This window comes from Podarcis melisellensis (genome assembly GCF_964234715.1).
Source record: "Podarcis melisellensis genome assembly, chromosome: 10".
Classification (NCBI taxonomy): Eukaryota; Metazoa; Chordata; class Lepidosauria; order Squamata; family Lacertidae; genus Podarcis; species Podarcis melisellensis.
Window position 1 is genome coordinate 27,862,334 of NC_138542.1, and position 22,185 is coordinate 27,884,518.

The 22,185-nt window shown below is 40.8% G+C and overlaps 1 protein-coding gene across 2 annotated transcripts in view; it reads left to right on the forward strand.

The window, feature by feature from the left end:
- The window catches only part of ANO6 (anoctamin 6), a 65,363-nt gene that overhangs the window by 23,592 nt on the left and 19,586 nt on the right, over nt 1–22,185 (forward strand). For both annotated transcript variants that reach the window (XM_081928958.1, XM_081928959.1), the window contains exons 3-10: nt 3,714–3,839; nt 8,220–8,285; nt 10,154–10,432; nt 11,597–11,710; nt 15,292–15,407; nt 16,594–16,728; nt 18,394–18,499; nt 20,003–20,063. In XM_081928958.1, the coding sequence (XP_081785084.1) occupies nt 3,714–3,839; nt 8,220–8,285; nt 10,154–10,432; nt 11,597–11,710; nt 15,292–15,407; nt 16,594–16,728; nt 18,394–18,499; nt 20,003–20,063 (1,003 nt within the window). The remainder of the gene's footprint in view (nt 1–3,713; nt 3,840–8,219; nt 8,286–10,153; nt 10,433–11,596; nt 11,711–15,291; nt 15,408–16,593; nt 16,729–18,393; nt 18,500–20,002; nt 20,064–22,185) is intronic.

Genomic DNA, 22,185 nt, shown 5'->3' on the forward strand with positions numbered 1-22,185 from the left:
GACACTGGAGACACTGTGCCAAGACCCCTCAGAAGTCTGGAGCCTGAAGAGAAGGAGAATTTGCAGAGCCATTCTCACATGACACTTTGATTTGTTCTATGATCTCCCTTTACTGAAGAATATATTGAGACTTCAGAATCTTCATTTCTGAAGGATGTGCTAGCAGGCTTAGGGAATTAGATGTGGCAGCAATGGACTGAAGATGAACCCAATTGTATTTGACCCTTGACCTCTGAGTCTTAGTTAACATCCCAGAAATACTGATAACCATGGTACTAAGAGGAATATAAATGAGAATAGAGACACTCACATGCAAGAATTACGTAAAGAAAAATAAATTAATTGTACTGTATGATCAATTACTGCTTTGCTTTCACAGGGTTTAGCTATGTTGATGTATCGCAATAAAACCAACTGCCTCATTGCCCAATAAAGCTTATACCACAATAAACCACTTAGTCTTTAAAGTCCCACAACAGGCTTTGTTGTTTTATCTTGTTTTGCTTATGCCACACAATATCAACCCTATAAGGCCCCCATGGGCTACATAGGAAAGTACACGACAACATTCATGCTAATTCTACGTTCTTAGGATAATTAATAGCTGGTTAATTATTCAGGAATAACTATGTCAATAACATGCAGTGCTTTAGTTTTAGAACAGATTATGTGGTCTCTTTTCATTCAGTAACATTGCCAATTAAATGTTGTAAGGCTGTATTCATATAATACATGAGTAATTAGCAAGTGCTGCACATAATAAGCCCAAATTGGAAATGGAAGTGAAAGATGGAAGGAGGCCTTAGGGTTTTGGCTGAGTTTAAAGTAACTTCATATTATCATTATCATTATTATTATTATTATTATTATTATTATTATTATTATTCCTATACCACCCAAGGATCACAGGGCATTTTACAATATAAAACCACAAAAATGTATACCCATAGTAACAAGCGAAAACAATAAGACCCACCCCAATTGTTTAAAAGGCCATAGATAGTTTCATTAGCCAAAGGCCTGAGCGAAGAGGAATGTTTTTGCCTGTCACCTAAGGATATGCCACAAAGACACCAGGTGAGCCTCCCTAGAGAGAGCCTTCCAAAAATGGAGAGCCACCACAGAAAAGGCCCGCTCTCGTGTTGCCACCCTCCAGACCTTTCATGGAGGAAGCACATAAACAAGGGCCTCAGATGATGATCGCAGGGTCAAGGTCAATTCCTATAAGGTGTCAGTAACATGGATCACCCAAGTGCAGGGAAAGAGGCAGACTCAGAAACTGAGCTAAGTGAGAGAGAGAGAGCGACTCTGCAGGTAAGAACTGGCTGACAGAGCCGAGAAGGCGTAGTTCGACCCCCCTTCCTGAAGAAAACACTGTCAGCTCTTAAAAAGTGGGAGAGTTAGGAGGCAGCCAGAGCATTGCTAGGCAATCAGCAGATAAGCAGACGACTGAGAGTGTTTCAAGTGGAAGTGTGGAGGGGGAAGGCCAGCTTCTCAATCCCCATTCTAGGAGACTGGATAAGGTCAGAGCACAACAGAAGGGCAAGAGGGGAAGGGAGGGAATTTGATGTCCTTCCTGCTGTGAAAGGGGCAGAGAATCAGACTGACCAACTATCGTCAATGCGAGCAGGCGAGAAGCCATGCTCTGGATGTGTTTTTGTAAATAAACATAACACAAAACTGCCGGAGAGTCATTACTACTTATTGGGGCTTGCTTGCCTGCCTGCCTGAGAGCATTACATAAGAGAGAGATGGTCCTTTAGGTATAGCAGTCCTGAGTATGTAAGAGAGTTCGGACATCTTAAATCACTATACAGCATCCTTCACTAAATGCATCTCATTGGATATCTAACAGTACAAAATGATTTCAGTTCTTGGTATCTTCTTAGTATCTTTTTAACCAGAAACAAGAAGTATGGATCTCTGCCTACAAAGAAGTCCCACTTAATTACACAGATTGAATTGTTTTATTTTTAGTGCTACATAGATACTTTGAACATTGAACATTTACTCTGTCTAGCAAATAATATTGTACTGACTCAAGTGTTTATCGGTATCAGGTTTTGAAACTGCTTAGAAAGCATGAGATGTGCAATCATTTCTCTTTATAGGGCAATAATAGCAAGGGTAAATCCTGTAACATTATAAGAAGAGCCTGTTGGATCCTACCAAAGACCTACCCCATTCAGAGGGTTCATATTGCTTGTTAGTCACTGCACACCCATAATACTTCTTCTGTGGGAGCTAAGGACCCACATTACTGAACAACTCACTAGACCAATTCCCAGACCATGAGGTTAGAATCATAGAATCACAGAATCTTAGAGTTGGAAGGTACTCAAGGCTCATCTAGTCCAATACCCTTCAATGCAGGAATCTCAACTAAAGCATCCATGACAGATGGTCATCCAACCTCTCTTTAAAAGAAGCCTCCCAAGGGAGACTGTTCCACTGTCAAACAGCTCTTACTGTCAGAGTGTTTTTCCATGTCTAGGCAGAATCTCCTTTCCTGCAACTTGAAGTCCTACCTTCCAGAGCAGGAGAAAACAAGCTTGATCCTCCATGTGACAGCCCTTCAGATATTTGAAGATGGCTATCATATCTCTCCTCAGCCTCCTCTTTTCCAGGTTGCTCATTTAAGCCGTGAATGGATCCCTTGGCTCCAGCTGCGGATTTATTCACTTTTTAAAGCCATGACTTCCAGCCTAATTCCCCCACCTGTAAGGGTAAAACAACAGCACGTAATAAATCAGAGCCAGCCCTACCCTAACTGAAGTAGCCTCTTCAGTTGGTGGATTTCTGGGATAAAATAGAGGTGATGGCATCAAGAAGCCACCATTCAAAGCAGTGTTGTTTTGAACATTGGATCCACATTTGTACGAGGACAAAAGGATAAGACAACTATTGTTATTTCAAAACGGAATTATGACATGCTTTTAGAAGTACATGCTGTAAAAGATGTGCTACTTAACATTAAGTGGCAAAACCATTGTGCAGGTGAGAACCACTAGTGCACACCTCTCTGTAAAGAGTTGCTTGCCCACTTCTCTAGGATGTGTAGCAATTCTTTCCAGTGAAATAGCGTGACCCTTTTGCTCAAGCCATCCAATGGCACATTAGCAAACAGAGACACACAAGCAGGTATGCATATTCGAGACAGCTAGGCGAAGCTTTAGTGCACGTTTGAGATAAATATTCAGATCAATGTTTGCTTCCAGGATCTGCAGCGACAAGCTTATGCATTCCATTGGCTTTTGCTTTGGTAGACTATTCATTGCATTATATAAAAAAAACAATTTCTTCAGCATGTATTGGATTAAAAGTCAATCTTTACACCTTGTGGGGCGGCACATAGGTTTTGTGTGTGTTGCGATGTTATCCAAACATTTTCCTACAGAGCTCTGCTTAGACAATTGACCATACATGTGCACTTTCTTGAACTTAGAATCATAGAATTGTAGCGTTGAAAGGGACCCCCGCCCCAGGGTCATCTAGTCCAACCCTCTGCAATGCAGGAATCTCAGCTAAAGCATCCATGGCAGATGGCCATCCAGCCTCTGCTTAAAAACCTCCAAGGAAGAAGAGTCCACAGTCTCTTATTAAAGCTGTGCTGGGTATGTTCTGTATAATAGTATGTTGGAATTTTCACTCTAGTATGTAAAGATGGCTAGTGTATTCACTGTAATGTTAAAGGTATGATATGTTCCTTACAGGCAGAGTTTAATCTGAAACCTGACTCCCTCTACTTTAATGATGGCCAAAGAAGAATCGACTTTGTTTTAGCATATGAAGATGAGAGCAAAAAGCAACATAAGAGGAGCTTTCAGAAGAAGCAAATGGTATGGCTTGCCTTCTTGCTTTATGCTGCTGTTTTTTGGGGCTCCACTTTTATGGGCAATTTGAAACATCTGTTTTTAGTGATTGCAGCTTCCAAAGGTGTACCTTCCCTTCTTTGCTTTTGTCTTTTCCCACAAAGCTGATTCATAGAATCTCAAACAAAGAGAGGATTTGCTGTTCTTCCCCTTGGCCTTTTTTTTTGTCTTGATCTTTCCAGTTGGGTTTTATTTCTCATAGTTGAAAGCTATATTATCCCTTGAAGTCAAATGTTACTTTTCTGAGCGCTTGCCACAAAGAGAGGACTGAGGCCAAGAATTAAAAAAGGAAGCTTTTAAAAGTTATGCATTCCGTACAGTTCCATACAGGGACGTGGGTGGCGCTGTGGGTTAAACCACAAAGCCTAGGACTTGCCTATCAGAAGGTCGGCAGTTCGAATCCCTGCGACGGGGTGAGCTCCCATTGCTCGGTCCCTGCTCCTGCCAACCTAGCAGTTCGAAAGCACGTCAAAGTGCAAGTAGATAAATAGGTACCGCTCTGGTGGGAAGGTAAACGGTGTTTCCGTGCGCTGCTCTGGTTTGCCAGAAGTGGCTTAGTCATGCTGGCCACACGACCCGGAAGCTGTATGCAGGCTCCCTTGGCCAATAAAGCGAGATGAGCGCCGCAACCCCAGAGTCTGTCACGACTGGACCTAATGGTCAGGGGTCCCTTTACCTTTACAGTTCAATTTTTAGCTTGGTGTTGCGCTTTTGGGATAGTACCCCTTCAGAATGAATCTTTGAGTGCAATCCAGATTAAAACAAGAACACCCTTCCCCGCACTCAGAAAACCAGCTCATCAGAGAGACAGGAAAGCTAACTTCTGTACTTGCTAGCTTTCTATAGGAAGGCGTCTTTAGAATGGGTGAAAGGGTTGTTCAACCATCCAATTTACTTATCCAAATTTAGGTAGTAGCAGGAAGGCTATGCTATATAATATAATAAGGTATAATCCTTATTAAACCAAAAAAGAGGAAATAATGAACAAACGGAGACATAAATAGCATAAATGTCCCTTGGAGACCAGCAAATGGCGCCAGCTGCATCAACACCCTATTTTTCATAGGTCTCTTGTGGTCAATCTAGTGAACCCTGGTTGCCTCATTGTTTTTCTAATAGTTGCCACTACATGATAAGCAGGAACTCAATAGCGGCAGTTTACTATCACTCCAAGTCTACACTGGAAAGAATTTCCCCTGCTAGATGTGAATATGTCACATAGCTGTTAAAGGCACAAGAGCAGTTAAGGACCTACTGACCTCAAAATACTACCTAAAATGTGTAACTATGCTATTTACCTTTGAGTGACCTCTAATTTATATTTTCCTCCTAGGTGACAGGAATTCAAATTCTTTCATTCCTTCTTTTTGAATTGCACTGACTCTTAACAACCATGTCTAACTGTTGAATATTTTGCCTGATCTTCTTCCTCAATTAAACGAAGATTACACTGCCATTACACTGTGCAGTTCCCATGTTCTTGCTAGCTTTCCACACATGCCAGTTTGTGGTTTTGTTTTGTTTTAGTACTTATCTGCTTGGTTCCCAGCATAATCTGTTGACATGTCTTAGTCTTAGCATATTGTATTTTTTGTGTGTGTTCATTCAGTCCATCAGTCAATCATTTTATTTGTATCCCACCTTTCCAAAGTTAAAACCATGCTCAAGGTTGTTTTCAACATATAAAAATACTACATAAGTACAATCATAACAACAGTAGTCCTAAACAATTTTAAAATATTAAAAAAATACATAACCAAATAGAACAATTAAAGGAATATTATTGATTTATGCCTGAGTTATCTATCTAAAAGTTCCCAGTAAGTTTTTAAAAAACAGAAGTTGGTTCACTTTTTGCCTGCATTACAAAACCATTATATCCTGTCACATGCTTTGTATTCCATGACTAGTTCTGGGTTTTGAACTTGCAAAATATATGCAGCCACATAGAAATGAAGTCATTGGCCACCCATATGCAAGCAAGTAGGGTGATGTAAAACCCACATGACTACGCAGTCTCACACTGCCCTCCTAAGCCAGGCCAGCTATGGTCTAGCAGCCCCAAAATGCAATGAAAATAAAAATGGCAATAACACCAATTTTCTTTAGATTGACCAAACATGATCCTAACCTGACCTTCCTAACCTCAACTGAGCCATTTTCACATTTCCAGTTTGTAGCACAGGGCTTAGCTACACCATATTTGTAGCTATGTTAAAAAGAGTTTTAGATTAATGAATGAGTAACCCTTCATAACTTCAAAGGCTCCATTCAAAAGTAACACTGAAACACAGTTTGGGACTAGAGGAACAAGTCCTGTACTCATGTGCATCTCCTCTTCCTCTCTCTCTCCTTCCCTCAAATACCTGGTTTTGATTAAGTGCTTTCTCTTTAGGACAAACCATAGTTTCCTCTTACATTTAAACCAGCAAACTATGATCTGCATTTGTCCTCCAAAATATGCAACCCCAGTTCTTGTACAAATCCTTTAATTACTGCCATTACTCACTTTTGATAGTCCGGGATAGGGAGCTAAGAAACCCCTTATCTGGAGCATGTGTGTGTAGTGGACAGACAAAACTTTCTTTTGTTCTGCTGATGACTGCAGGGACATTTGCACCTCCACCTTCTGCCTAGAGAGGTCAGCCTCTGAGGACTATAGGAAGCTTGTCTCAGCTCTAAAGTCAGCAGCAGAAAGGCTACAATGATCAGCATAAAAGGAGGAGAATCTCCTCACTGCTCTGTGTGAACATTGCTGCTGAATCTTAAAAGTTTCTACTGGCTATTGTTTCAATCTCTGCCCCTAGACTGCAACAACTGTAGTCATTGCCCCATTAACACTGGATTCTCTTAAGATGCTATAATTCTGATTCTAATTTTAATTCTGGTAGCTAAATTGGACTTAATAGCAATTGCCAACAGGGAAGTGAGAACACATATAATGCTAGTGGAGCCCTCCCAATAAAATAAAACCAAAGGGTTGGATCCCATGTAACACCCAGCTAAACCATGGTTTGGCATTACATGACCAAGCCTCAGGCTTGTGCTTCCTCTGTCACCCCTATCTCTCTTTCCTCTTACGCGGCAAGCCTAATTAGCTACAGTATTTTCTTCTTGGCATATACCATTGGCATATACCATCATTATCTCTGAACTGGCAACCTATGGTTTGCACTTGTCCTCACTCCAAAGCAGGGTGGTTGGTTGGATATAACTGCAAATCACTTGCCAGATTTGGATAATACAGCAAACCATGGCTTGCCTCAAACCAAGATGCAGCTAATGAAACTGCATGAAGGACAGAAGAACTGCATTTGCCAAACCACTCTACAAAATGGCTCAGTATATTGTAGATTTATCATGAGATACAGAGCAGAGAACATCCAGTTTACCAGGATCTGAAGAGCCTGATTTCATAAGTAAATAGTCTTTTACTGACTCACTTGTACCATTCAAATACAGTAATTCAAATTTAGTTTGGCTGCTTGACAAATTGAGAAGTTGTTTGAACAGTTTTCTTTAACGCAAAGAGAAAACTTTCTTTTCCGGTCCTATAAAACAATAGCGTGAATCGGTATGACTAATTTGACCCAACAACCCCCACCCCAATGCACACACGAAAAAAACTCACTGCAATCAACCAAATGCAACCAGCCATGCTCTGGGCACTCCAGTGCCTCACACTGCCAATGAAAACAAACAAATAAATAAAGAACCTTCCTATGTGACACTGATGCAAAAACTCCACACATACGCTATGCAAAAGAATGAAAGATCATGACCCTCTTTCTTTCTCCCACCTCTCTTTCCCCACCTCTTTCTCCCCCAAACTCAAAATTCCTATGATAGCAGTTTCTCACACTGAATGTAACTGACCTGTAGAACAGACTCTATGAATTGAAAACGTGTTATTTATGGAATTGTCTCTTAAAATTCAGTATTGTTTTATATTTACGTTTGTTCTGCTTTTTTAAGAACAATGTCTGTTTGTAAGAAAAATGCCTGCTTCGCACTCAATGGCAAACCCATACTTTCCACCTTGCACATTCACAGAACCATGGCCAACGCCAGCTCCCTGACTTGTGTGTAGAACGCACACACGTTCAAACATATACATGTGTTTGCTGTATGAATTCATTACATCGTGTGTGCAGCTTAATATTTTGATGTGCGAAAGAGATACAAAGAAAGCCAGATTCTAAAGCTCCTTGATGATAAGTTAAACGCAGTGATTTGTTCTTTTTGCACAAAGACCTTGTTGCATTTCTGTTGGGAATATGAATTGTTATGCTCTTCGTGGGGGGGGGGAAATAAAATCTTGAACTATTTTTCAATCGATTTCAACAGAGGAAGAGGCTAGCATATGAATCTAACTTGATAAACTGCGGTTTGCAGCTTGAAGCAACAAGTTCGGTGAGTGCAGCTTCCTTTGTACTTTTGGCAAAGTGTGAATTTTTTCATCAAAAGGGGAGGAAATGAATGTGTATGGAAGTGGCATTGAAATCTATCCAGGTGCTTGCATTTTTTCACACCATTCTCTCTTTAATCTGGCAATAGTGGGAAGGGGGAAACTCAACTCCCTCTTTGATATATATGTTCTATTTCTCAGGTGTGTGTGACAAATCAGTACATTCAGAACACTTGGTTTGAAGTGGGTTTAGTTGCACAAAAGAATGCCTCAAATGTTACGGCAAAGAGAGGTGCCTGCACTTTCACCATGGGAGAACCATGCCTTTTCTGTTATGTTTTAATGGTACTGTCCCTTCCACCGAAATGAAAAGGAAAGGCAGCTTACACAAGAGCTCTCTCTGCACACTGCGACACAGTCAGTGCTCTGGTTCATAGTGTACCATCTCCACTGCAAGTTAATCTGCTTTTATCTGAAATAGCATAGATTTGTAATGCTTGCAAAGTATTTCTGTCTTGTCAACTGCTCCTTCTAGTGTTCCTGCATAACTATTAGAAGTTCATTCTGTTTCTGCACTTACTGGGCTATTATGGGATGACTCTACGATTGCTAGAAATGAAGTGATATGGTTCAGCTTCTCTAACGCTCTATGTTATTCCACCTTTAAAAAAAAATCAGAAAAAATTGCAAAGTTTCTCACTTATGCACAACAGTCATGCCTTCTTTCAGATTTCCATCCACCCATATTGCTGAAATATAGTAAGCTGAAGAGAGAAAAATTGCCCCTCTTCAAACCGGCACAATTTACAGTGCCTCTACCAATTCCCAGATATTTTATATTGTGGACAATGAAGGTCAGCTGCATATATTACATGTGGCAAGTGCTAAAAATCAAGAGCAAATCAAGCTTTAGAGCCAACTTGGTCATATTTATGACCGTATGTCATTTTTATGCTAGTGTCATCAACTGGCATTGTTCATCAATCAAAACATTTAGAAACAGCAACCTTGCTCTCAGAGGTAAATTTTGTAATCACAACTAGTAATAGAATTTCTTTATACAACTTTGTTTATAACATGCTTGATGGACTTATTGACTTAAAACAAGACAGTTATTTGTCCCTTTAATAGACACCTTTCTCCAGTGAAAACCTCTATCTCCTTTTCCATGGAGCTTAGTTTGTGCCAGGGCTTAAACTCACAAATCTACTTTCAATGCCAGGTCTCAGCCTCAAAACAATGAAACAACAATAAAGCCAGAAAGTGCCTCTGGGTATCTTTACCATACCTTCTGATCATCTTTGAATCGTCAGAAGGAGTGATGGGTAAAGTCCTCATGACTTACCTTACACTTAACACATGCACACCTGCAAACTCCTAGACCTCTTTGCATCTTCTTCCTTTCCCTTCTCTCAGGCCTACTTGGAGGGATGAGGGATGCAGAAGGAGAAGCAATATTAGATGCTGCTCTCTGTGCATGCACGGATGCCTAGCAGACAGCAACCCAAGCTCAAGGATAGAAGTATTGTAAGAAAGACCAGCCGCCATGTTGAAGCAGAAATTTCCAGGCTCTCCCTCAGGAAATAGCTACTTCCTCATTGAACACCAGTCTTTCCTATTCACACTTTAATCCCTAAAGAACCAATAGTATGCCAGGTTAGGGGAGGATGATGACTTCCAGCAAGCCTTGCACTCTTAAAAAAGAAGCACCACCTTCCCAGTTGTGATCTTATGATGCTCCTACTGTTATTGGTGCGTCAAGTGCAGGAGAACATCTCAGCTGAGTTTGTCCAAAAATGTCCCTGGGTAGTCCTTTGCTGGTAATGGCTTAAAAGAGCAATGAAATTTATATATGAATATCCATTCACTGCAGGTCGTGGATGAAAAGCTTATATTTGTAAAAGTGCACGCACCTTGGGAACTGCTGTGCAGCTTCGCTGAAATTATGCACATCAAATTGCCCCTACAACCCAATGACCTGAAAACCCGTGACTCACCATTTAAGTGGATTAGCAGATTCTTCAGTGTGGATGAAAATATCATCAAACCAGAGCAGGAGTTTTTCACTGCGCCATTTGAAATCGACCGTTTGTCAGACTTTTACATACAGGACAAGGAAACTTTCTTCAATCCAGCAACCAGGAGCCGGATAGTAAGTTCCCAACATTTACATAAGGATGAATTTACTTTCTGTTGGTGTAGATATCTAGACCATTTTTTTTCCCTAGCTGTTTTGAGCATCAGACCAGCCAAACGATGCACAAACAATGTTTTGCACCGTACAATCAATCTCTGGGGATGGGTTGTAGCTTGGAGAAGGTTCATTACTCCAGATGTTTTGGGACTACAGCTCCCATCATTCCTGACCACTGGTCCTTTTAACTAGGGATGATGGGAGTTGTAGTCCCAAAACATCTGGAGGACACTCCCTTGCAGCCACAACCACCGTCTTGTGGGACAAGCGCCATCTCATCTTCCTCCCCAAGCTCAGCAGCAGTAGAACTGGTGGGGAAAATAGGGATATTCCAAGATAAAACCAGAATCCAGAATGGCTTTCGTAATTCCAGGATTGTCCCTGGGAAATCGGGACACTTGTGGTGGGCTGCTCAGTTCTGCAAGTGACAACAGGAGTCTGGCTGCAGAATGTGAGAGTTAGAAGGAGCAGGGGTGCCACATCACCCTTACTTCACTAACTGCAACCTGAAATAGGACTGAGTCAGGGGGAAAGTTCCTTGCTGGGCAGAGAAGCCTCTCTCTGTCCATTTGCCAAGTTCCAAATGCCTGCTTCCATTTCCGTTCTCCCTGATTCACAGCGTAAACCTACCTCCCATTTCAGAATATCTGTTCAGGCTACCTGCCCACTTCAGTGGTTTTCATTTAGTAGTAATACTTAAGGAACACTATGTATACTGCTCCAAGAACTGCCATTTTAGGATTAGTAATGTGCCTGATTAGCACTATTAAGTAGACATCAGAAGTGAATTTGTAAAAGTTGGTCCCCTTTTGCCAGTTGGGAGTCGTGGTGGGCAGTGGCATAGCGTGGGGGGTGCAGGGGGGCCGGCCGCACCGGGCGCAACATCTGGGGGTTAGGCTTAGGGGGCGCAAATCCACGGGTTAGGGGGTGCAAATTACTTTCCTTGCCCTGGGTGCTGACAACCCACGCTACGCCACTGGTGGTGGGTCTTTGGTCTGGACCAGTTGGAGACCACTGATCAAGACAATGCATAATTTTAGAGACTCCTACCACATGATAGATGTCCCCTGAGCTTATCCTGGTCTAATTCTTCATTAATAAAGAACTTTTGGGGTTTTTCAGGTTCACTTTATTCTTTGCCGTGGGGAATATGCTATAAGAGACAACGTGAGAAAGTTTGGAATCAATAAGCTACTGGACTCTGGGATCTACAAAGCAGCTTTTCCACTCCATGATGTAAGTCCAATATTTTTAAAAAGTACCTTTCTGAAAAACCAAAGAAACAACCCTGCAGTCCTATAAATAATCCTAGAAACAATGATACAAAAGGTTCTATAGAAGCCAATAAGAAAATACTAGCTAGCCTTTTAGCTGTTTGTGGAACATTCATCCTGTTTTGCTTGCGCAAAAACTGCAGGGAGGCTAGAAAAAACATTAACTACGTATTGAGAATTCATTATGATTTGTTTGTGGGAAGGTAATATTGGTGTTTCATCAAGGAATTAGTATCATACACTTTCCAGTGCATTTTGCTTATCACAAAAAGCCTGATTTGGGGGTGGGGAGTGAATTTGTTGCACAACATCACCAAAGCAATTATAATTGCTCACCTGAATATGTCAGTATGTGATTGACACCCAAAAATCATAGCAATCTGGAAGCACACTGTATGCCAAATTGTGGCCTGTCTCTTTTGCAGCTACTCCAGTGGACAAACAGTATATTTTCTGGAATATTGCAAAATGGACAAACACTAAGTGATATATACCATATTTTTCCATGTATAAGATGCCCCCATGTATAAGACGACCCCTATTTTTGAGCCCAAAATTAAGAATATTTAATTGCAACATTCCATGTATAAGACGACCCCCAATTTTAAACTTTAAAAAATTGGGGAAAATAGAGTCTTATACATGGAAAAATACAGTATATACTTTATACACAGTTTTAACCTGGCTTTTGCCCTCAGTGTCTTTACAAGAATTATGTATATTTAGAGCGGTCTGTGCAAAATACCATCTAGTATTGGGGAATATATTGGCCCATGGACCAAATAGCAAAAATAATTATGCTTAGAGTCATATGAAGGAAGATTCTGAACCTTTTAAAAGTACTCAGATGGAGTAAAATGGTTATTTTAAACCTTGGTAAATAAGACAAAGAAATAATAGGATTATTTCTTTATATGTTTTCTTATTTTCAAGTTGCAGCAAAAGATGAAAACCCAGGCTTTATTTTCAGCATTTTTTTTTATATCTTCCATGTTGGTTTTGAAATAGAATTCCTGAGATCTGAGTTGGTCTTATTCTTTAGCCGTGTACATTTCCCCTCCTTTCTTTTAACTCAGAGATGCCAATTTGACCCATGCTTGTGGCGGGTAGCTTTTGCCCCTTAGACTCACAGCAGAGCTTTCTCCCCTGACTAGTGCAATCACCTTTCCCAAGGCTGTCAACTATTCTTTGAGCTGAAATAAAACTGGTGTTATGAAACCTTTATTTTCAGTAACGATGGCTCTCTCAAAGGTGAAGAAAACTCTTAATTTTATATATCTTTATTATTTGTAAACAGAATATTTTTGTGAGGTGATGCTTTATCATCTGTCTTTGTGCTTTTGCCCTTCTAGACTGCGGCGTTTTGTGATTCTCATGTTTTGTTCTTTGCTTTCATCACTTGGTGTATCACTTGGTGCTGGGTCTCAGTGACATCATCATAATCACCATCATCATATATATATATTATACCCCGCCCTCCCTGGCCAGAATCGGGCTCAGGGTGGCTAACGCCAATAAAATTACAATAAAACATAATGGGGGGAGGGACAAAAAAAAACCCAGTTTGTTAAAATACGGGTTAAAATATAATTTAAAATGCAGCCTCATTTTAATAGTAGCCCTTAAATCAAAACCATAAGGGGAGGGAAACAGAAGGGTCAGACCCAGTCCAAACCAAAGGCCAGGCGGAACAGCTCTGTCTTGCAGGCCCTGCAGAAAGATGTCAAGTCCCGCAGGGCCCTAGTCTCTTGTGACAGAGCATTCCACCAAGTCGGGGCCAGTACTGAAAAGGCCCTGGCCCTCGTTGAGGCCAATCTAACCACCTTGCGGCTTGGAACCTCCAAAGTGTTGTTATTTGTGGACCTTAAGGTCCTCCCCGGGGCATATAAGGAGAGGCGGTCCCGTAGGTACGACAGCATCTTCTCCTCAAGAGAGGAGGCTGGCAGTAGCAGCCAGGGAAAGACTATGGAGAGGCAACAACATGCTCCCTTGCCACCACTGCTTGAGCGCAGGCTCAGTCTCCTTCCTGAGCTCAGCAGCAACAGCACTGGAGGGGGAAATAGGGACATCCCAGCATCAAATCAGAAGCCAGGGTGTCTTTCATAATTCCTGGGCCGTCTATGGAAAATCAGGGCACTTGGAGGATAATAATAATAATAATAATAATAATAATAATAATAATAATAATAATTTATTATTTATACCCCCCCATCTGGCTGGGCTTCCCCAGCCACTCTGGGTGGCTTCCAAAAAAATATTAAAATACTGTAATACATCAAACATTAAAAGCTTCCCTAAACAGGGCTGCCTTCAGATGTCTTCTAAAAGTCTGGTAGTTGTTGTTCTCTTTGACATCTGGTGGGAGGGCATTCCACAGGGAGGGCGCCACTACTGAGAAGGCCCTCTGCCTGGTTCCCTGTAACTTGGCTTCTCGCAGTGAGGGAACTGCCAGAAGGCCTTTGGTGCTGGACCTCAGTGTCCGGGTAGAACAATGGGGGTGGAGACGCTTCTTCAGATATACTGGACCGAGGCCGTTCAGGGCTTTAAAGGTCAGCACCAACACTTTGTGCTCGGAAACGTACTGGGAGCCAATGTAGGTCTTTCAAGACTGGTGTTATATGGTCTCAGCGGCTGCTGCCAGTCACCAGTCTAGCTGCTGCATTCTGGATTAGTTACAGTTTCCAGGTCACCTTCAAAGGTAGCCCCATGTAGAGCGCATTGCAGTAGTCCAAGTGGGAGATAACCAGAGCATGCACCACTCTGGCGAGGCAGTCCACAGGCAGATAGGGTCTCAGCCAACGTACCAGATGGAGCTGGTAAACAGCTGCCCTGGACACAGATTTGACCTGTGCCTCCATGGACAGCTGTGAGTCCAAAATCACTCCCAGGCTGCGCACCTGGTCCTTCAGGGGCACAGTTACCCCATTCAGGACCAGGGAATCCTCCACACCTACCCGTCTCCTGTCCCCCAAAACCAGTACTTCTGTCTTGTCAGGATTCAACCTCAATCTGTTAGCTGCCATCCATCCTCCAACCATCATCCCTGACCGTTTGCCATGTTGAATGGGACTGATGGGAGCTCAAGAGTCCAAAAGCTCCTGGAGGGCACCAGGTTGAAGAAGACTATTCTACTTAATATCTCTTATCATTCAAAGGAAGCTAGAAAAAGCCTCAGACATTCACATGTCAAAACGGGCAGCATTAACCGTCTCTGTGGTTTTTTTCTGCATAGTGTGGGAAGCTTCTGTGTCAATTGCAGCAGCTACCAGGAAATCATTTATGACTGCTGTGGCACATTACAGCAGCAGCATTACAAAAATAATGATGATGATAAAACATCAGATTGTAGTTTCCTCTAAATGAAAAATGGTGTAATTTGACCCTCAGGCATTTCCTGGTAGGCACCGCAAACGCTACAAGAGAAGCCATTCCTTTTTTGAGCAGGGGTCTGAGCAACAGTTGATGTTAAAAAGGCATGACATGAGCTGTGCCTTCAAGGAGGTGGGAATTCTTTAATTATCCACTCAATATTCTGTTTCACAGTCAAGATTCAACTACCAGTCAGAGGATCCCAACTGTCCAAATGAACGGTATCTGCTGTACAGAGAATGGGCTCACCCTCGAAATATTTTCAAGTTACAGCCCTTAGATCTTGTCAGGTAGGTATGGACAAGCATGAGTGAGGCTGAAAGTCCTCTTCTAATGTGATCCCTCCCTGCTCCATGTATAATCATTATTTTTAGAGAAAACATGCAGAGTGCAGGTAGCTTAGTCAAGTCACCTTAATTTGTTTCTCTTGATGTTCCTTGGAGACAGTTTAATTTTGTATAATCAGCTACTGGTTACATATTTGTGAGAATGTTCAAGATGCCTAAATATATTTGTGTAATGAATAAGAAAACCAAGGTCCCACTTGGAAGTTATCTCAAAGCCATGTAATTTGCAGCACAATTCTATGCATGTCTATCCAATGTATACCCCTTCTCATTCAATGGGACTTACTCCCAAGTCATTGTCTAAGTCTGCATAGGACTGCAGTTTTCATGCAACTAAATTATTTGTTTCTTGATATTTATAATTGGCCTTATCCCTAACACTGTAGCATAAATGGAAATCTTTGAAACTAGGTTTCTAAAAAATGAAATAAATATGTTAACCCCCCCCCAAAAAAAAAATGTTAAGCAAAAGCTATAAAAACTTAGCCCTAAACCAAAAATTACCAGGCTTACACTTCAGCAAAATTACAAAATAAGGAGGTTTCACATTAGTAGAGAATCCAACTGTGGATATTATACAAATTTTAACACAAGTGAAATTGTTATTGTGGTGCTCTGATAGAGTTCCTTTGGGACAAGGTTCCCAAGGTTTCTTAATATCTGTGTGACAAGCAGAAATTTAAAAGACAAAAAGTATTTTCTATTTCTGTACCTCTATGCCAGGAAGTGTGTTGTTAAACTTGCTAGGGCAAAAGAAAAGAAAAGATGGCATCGCTGCTTCTGAATGCTCTTGGAGTTCATTCATAAACACAGAAAATGAGGCCTCAAGGTTCAATTCCTTTAAGGCAGGCTTCCTCAACCTTATCCCTCCAGATGTTTTGGCCTACAACTCCCATGATCCCTAGCTAGCAGGACCAGTGGTTGGAGATGCTGGGAATTGTAGTCTCAAAACATCTGGAGGGCCGAGGTTGAGGAAGCCTGCTTTAAGGAATCTGGAAACTGATGGCAGTACACAATGATCCATGCATGTCAGCATTAAGTATAAGGAGTTTCTCACTTCCCCAAATTATTGGATTGAGAGGAAATGTATATTCGTTCATAGTTTCTAAATATGTGTTTTTATCTGCAGGAAATATTATGGGGAGAAAATTGGAATCTATTTTGCCTGGCTAGGATTCTATACTCAGATGCTACTCCTGGCAGCAGTTGTTGGACTCGGGTGCTTTTTGTATGGCTATTTCATGAAGGACAACTGCACTTGGAGGTAACCTGCACCAGTTCATGTCGTTCTCGTTGGATATGATCCAGCATGCATATGATCCAGCATAAAGATCCAAATGTCATTAAGTGGACCATTCCCAAATAATAATTTGTTGCTCCAGAGTTCAGCAGAACTCAATAGATTTTCAGTGCAATCTCAAACCTATCGACACAGAATTCAATGAGGATTATTTTTGAGCCAGTGGGGTTGAGGCCGCAGCCTATATTATGTGCATGCATGTATAGGATTGCACTGTTTGTTGTTTTATAATAACATACGAATGGTCAAGTTATTGTTTAAGTGTTCAAACATATTTTGCCACCCCTTTTGCTACTGAGTAACCACATTCACAGACTTTCCAAGTGTCCCTATTTTCCAGGGACATCCCTGATTTAGAGAAGCCGTCCTGGTTTCTGATTTGATCTCAGAATGTCCCGTTTTCCCTTAGGATGTCCCTATTTTCATTGGTTAAATGTTGAAGGGTATGGCGTTATCTGAACCCCTGAGCTGTCTGAAGGCAATCCTGTATAGGGAAGTTTTTTAAAAATATATATATTAATGTTTCATTTTGTTTTTATATATGTTGAAAGCTGCTCAGTGTGACTGGGGCAATCCAGTAAGTTGTGTGGGGTATAAATAGTAAAATTATCATTATGGAATGGGACATCTATCATCAGAGAAATGTTGAAGGGTATGCATTCAATGTGAAAAGGTTAAAGTATGCTAAGGCCAGTTAATCTTCAGTGTGTGGTACTGTATTGCCCCACAAATCTCCTGTCATCTATGACCAGTTTTCCAAACTTCTTTTTTGCATCTGTTCTTATTCCTTTGTTTCATAGTTCTCTAGAGTAATATATTTTGCAAATCTTTAACGATCCTCTCTTCTGGACATGCCATAGGCATAGAGGGAAATCTCAGCAGTTATTTTTATACAACTCTCAGCTGAAATCAGTTGAAAAAAATCTGCTGTTGAAACTCACAAACCCGTATAAATATTAGTTTGATTTATGAATTTTAAAAATCGTGATGCTAACGATAATAAAATAAAACACAAAATAGCAATGGGGGACAATAAAGGCGGAAATCAACAGGGCTATGCTACACAAGGGGTATTAGGATTGCAGCCGAAGAACAATGAAAGATAAGTTACTGCAGTCTACATACAGAAGATGTGTTTGGAACTCAGTTGCAAGAAGTCACATGGAGGGGTGGCATTTTGGAAAGAGAAACAGAAGATGGGAGAAGATTAAGCAGTTCCTCCACTCAATCATTTTCCTGGAGAAAATGGTATCTGAAGCAGTGGTATCTGAAGAAGTGTGCATGCACACGAAAGCTCATACCAAGAACTAACTTAGTTGGTCTTTAAGGTGCTACTGGAAGGAATTTTTTTTGTTTTGACTATGGCAGACCAACACGGCTACCTATCTGTAACTGGAGAATGGAGTTATGGAGAAGTTATCACTTCTCCATAACTTGTTTTTTTCTGTACAAATGGGTCACTATGATAAAAAGCACTATTGTATGTAAAGTCTACTTTGGCCTTATTGAAGTAACTGCAAAGTGGAAACATAAGGGAATATAGCATGCAGGGAGAACTATGAAAGCAGTGAATTAAGCAATTTGTTCACTGAATTACTCAACATCTCAGATGGATCCTTTCAATTTTAGCCAAGAAGTCTGTGACCCGAACATAGGAGGTAAAATCATCATGTGCCCCCAATGTGATCAAGAATGTACATACTGGAACCTCACAATCACCTGTGAATCGTCCAAGGTAACAACAACATTTACTCTTGCGGAATATGGAAAGACTTTGTTTTCTGGGGCATGAAATTTTATTTTGAAGCGAAGTTAGAAATACATGCAAAAGAAAAAAGAAAAGAAAAGAGGATGGGTACTACATAATAATACGAGACCACTAATGAAAAGGGGAGAATGCAACTTACTGATTACAATCATTGAACTTGTGTGAAGGTTAAGTTAAAAGACAACCTCAGGAAAAAGCTCTTTAGATAAATGTCTCTATTTTTATTTGACTGGGATGTGAAACTTGAAGACAAATTCCTATATTGTCTTTCAGTATCCCATCTGTTTGCTCAGGTAAATGAGTTTTGGCTTTATGAAGTATCCTTAGGAAAATGGATAGTCCATTAACTTGAATTGCTCCTGTCTACATGTGGTTTGTCCTGCGCATCTGTGTTTGAAGGAGGAAGAGTGATAGTCTGGTGCCTCTTATGGCCACAAACTGTTTTCTTCTCCTTCATAAATAGAGTGACCCAAACCTCAGTTTAGAAGAGTAATATAAGGGATATGATAGAGATGAAAGTGAAATAAATTGAATAAACAGAGCAAAGATATGAAATCATTTTAAGTGTGTGTGTGTGTGTGTGTGTGTGTGTGTGTGTGTTTTAATAGACCTAGACTTAGCATGTTTTTCATGTGATAAGCTTATCACATTATAGTTTGCCTTCCACTGGTAGATCTTTTGTTTATATGATGATAAGAATGCAACAGCTGGAGCTGCTAATCTGTGATATTAGTTTTACACAACCATATTATCATCTGATGGTTGCTGCCATCACATTGGGAATACATAATTTTTGACATTTCATTTGTTTTCAGCTTGCTCAGGTTTTTATGTATGCATTTAATATTCCCAACACTGAAACATATTTTGCCTCTCTTTTCAGGATAAGTAGGCGCTATAAAATGATTTGCCTTTAAAAACAAAACAAAACAAAACAAAACCTTATGTATCACATATTTTGCCATTTTCCATAATATGGGACTAGATTGGCATTTTCTAAAATGTTTTCTAAAACTTGGCAGAACACTAAAAAAAGGAAACTTTATTTAACTATAAAATGCAGGCTGTTATCAAGGCAACTTCTCAAACAGTAGCAAGCTGTGTGCCATGGCCACTGCTTCCAGTTGGCAAACGCTTCCTCCCCTCTAGCAAGCAGATGGCCAATGTCTTCAGCTGATTAGCTGTGGGGCAAGAAAGCAACAAGGAGGTGTCTGAGTTCAGCCCTTCCCCATAAATGATAAGGAATGCTTTTCTTGTGGCATTGTATGCATTCTGCAGGAATGCCAAATGTCTATGTGGGGCTTCCATTTCCATGGCAGAAGAGATGGTCTGCCATGTGAAAATTTGTTTCCATGCATAGGTAGCCCCTCCTATGAAATTAGGTGTTGTGTAACACCCTATGTTCTTTAGCTGTTCCAAAAAACAATGCAAAATTGTATGCTAACCCCTATTTTTCCGAATGCTTTCCAGAAGCTGTGTATCTTCGATAGCTTCGGAACACTTGTGTTTGCAGTATTTATGGGAGTATGGGGTAAGCTAATTTCAAATACATTATTTGAGGCGGGGGGGGGGGTTAAATCCAAACCAAAGCCAAAATACAGTGGTACCTCAGGTTAAGAACTTAATTCGTTCCAGAGGGCCGTTCTTAACCTGAAACTGTTCTTAGCCTGAGGTACCACTTTAGCTAATGGGGCCTCCCGCTACCACCATTGTGTGATTTCTGTTTTCATCCTGAAGCAAAGTTTTTAGCCCGAGGTACTATTTCTGGGTTAGCGGAGTCTGTAACCTGAAGTGTCTGTAAACTGAAGCGTCTGTAACCCGAGGTACCACTGTATGGCTTTGTTGCTGTGGGTAGACTTATGGAGGGTCCCATTTCAGACTGCAGGTAAGGGTTTCATATTTTTGTGTGCTCCCCCTTTAAAAAGAACCCTGCATGTGATAAACTATTACATCAGGAAAGAGGCAGTTGTGTGGGTGAAAAAACGTTTGCTTCTTTCCTCATTTTATTAGTTCATTTACTACTGCACACCTGGATAGCTCAGTCGGTAGAGCATGAGACTCTTAATCTCAGGGTCATGAGTTTGTGCCCCATGTTGGGTAAAAGAGTCCCGCAGTGTAGGGGGTTGGACTAGATGACCCTCGTGGTCCCTTACAACTATTCTATTCTATTCTATTCTATTCTATTCTATTCTGACTCTATACACACAACAGTTGTTAGCAACTAATGTATTAAATGGTCACAGTAAAGTTTTGGGTTGCTGTTTTTTACCCAGAAAGCATCTTGTTTCACTGAATAGATGCTATTTACAAGGTCACAATAACTAGCATTAATCCACCCTGTTTAATCACCAGGCTTGCTTGCTGGTGATTAAAATTAGTGCTATATTGAAATCTAATTGCACAGTATGTCAAGTAACATTTAGGCCACCATTAGCACTCTGTAAAGGTGAATATACAGAAAGGTGCCGTTGTAACATTTTAGGCAAATATTACAAATTGACAACAACAGGCTTTCAATGTTAAGTGTGTTGCAACTTAGTCCTCCGACACTTAACATTAAAATGGACCAAAACTACCTATTTTCTACAATATTTAAATTGAATATAAAAGACTTGCCAGTAATGCACAATTCTTAAATATTTATTAACAATAATAATTACAGTAATGGAAGAACAACTTACTGAAGTACCCATGGGTCATGTCACCCAGCAGCCAACTGCTTCACCTTGCAAAATGGCTTTCTGGTGCTATTATAATTTAATACAGGGATTTCCAATGATGCAACACATTATTTTAGTGCATTATATTAACATGCACACTTCCCACAGCGGTGTCATAACAGCATAGCTTCTGCAAGATTCAAATCCTTGTTAACTGAAAACTCTACTTAGGGTAGGTGCCAATCATGGTTAAGGTGAGCAGGGGCAATGTATACCAAAGACAGGTGGGGGTAAGTCCCAGGCCCTTGTTCTTGTCTTAACCATGGCTGAGTCAACACACATACAGTAAGTAGAAGAAGAGGAGCATTACCATCTCCCTCCACCTGTTTTCTTCCCATGCAACACTGCATGCAACACTAATGTCTCACCACAACTGAAACTGATCTGTAGAAAACACAACTTAGAAAAAGAGACAATGCACGTATTTTTGTAAACTAAGAAATCTTCAATAAAAAACACCACGGTTGAGTTAGCATTGCATCAGGAGAAGGGGAGAGAGAGAGAGAGAAAGAGAGAGAGAGAGAGAGAGAGCACGTTACCCACAGCTTTCCTAAATAAAACAGAGATCCTCAAGTTTCTAACAAGAGCTGTGGATTACAAAAAAAGTATATTGAGGCAACATGTAGCTAGAAGAAAGCACATTATCCAGCACAGTTATTGAGTTGTTTGTTGTATGTGACATATGCTGCTGTTGCAGTCATGTACTGCTTTGAGGCTTTCTATAGGCATCCAATTAGCCACTGTGAGGATGTAGAGCTAGACTGGCTGGGCCTTTGGTCCAGTCCAGAGGAGCTCAGCTCTCCTTATGATGTCCTTCAGCTTCTGTATGTGCTCAAAAGGCATAGTTTTTGCAACATTAGTGAAGCATTCCTCTTTTCTCCATTGTAATCAATGTAGGCCCAATTCCTGCATTGTGCAGAAAGGACCTCCTGG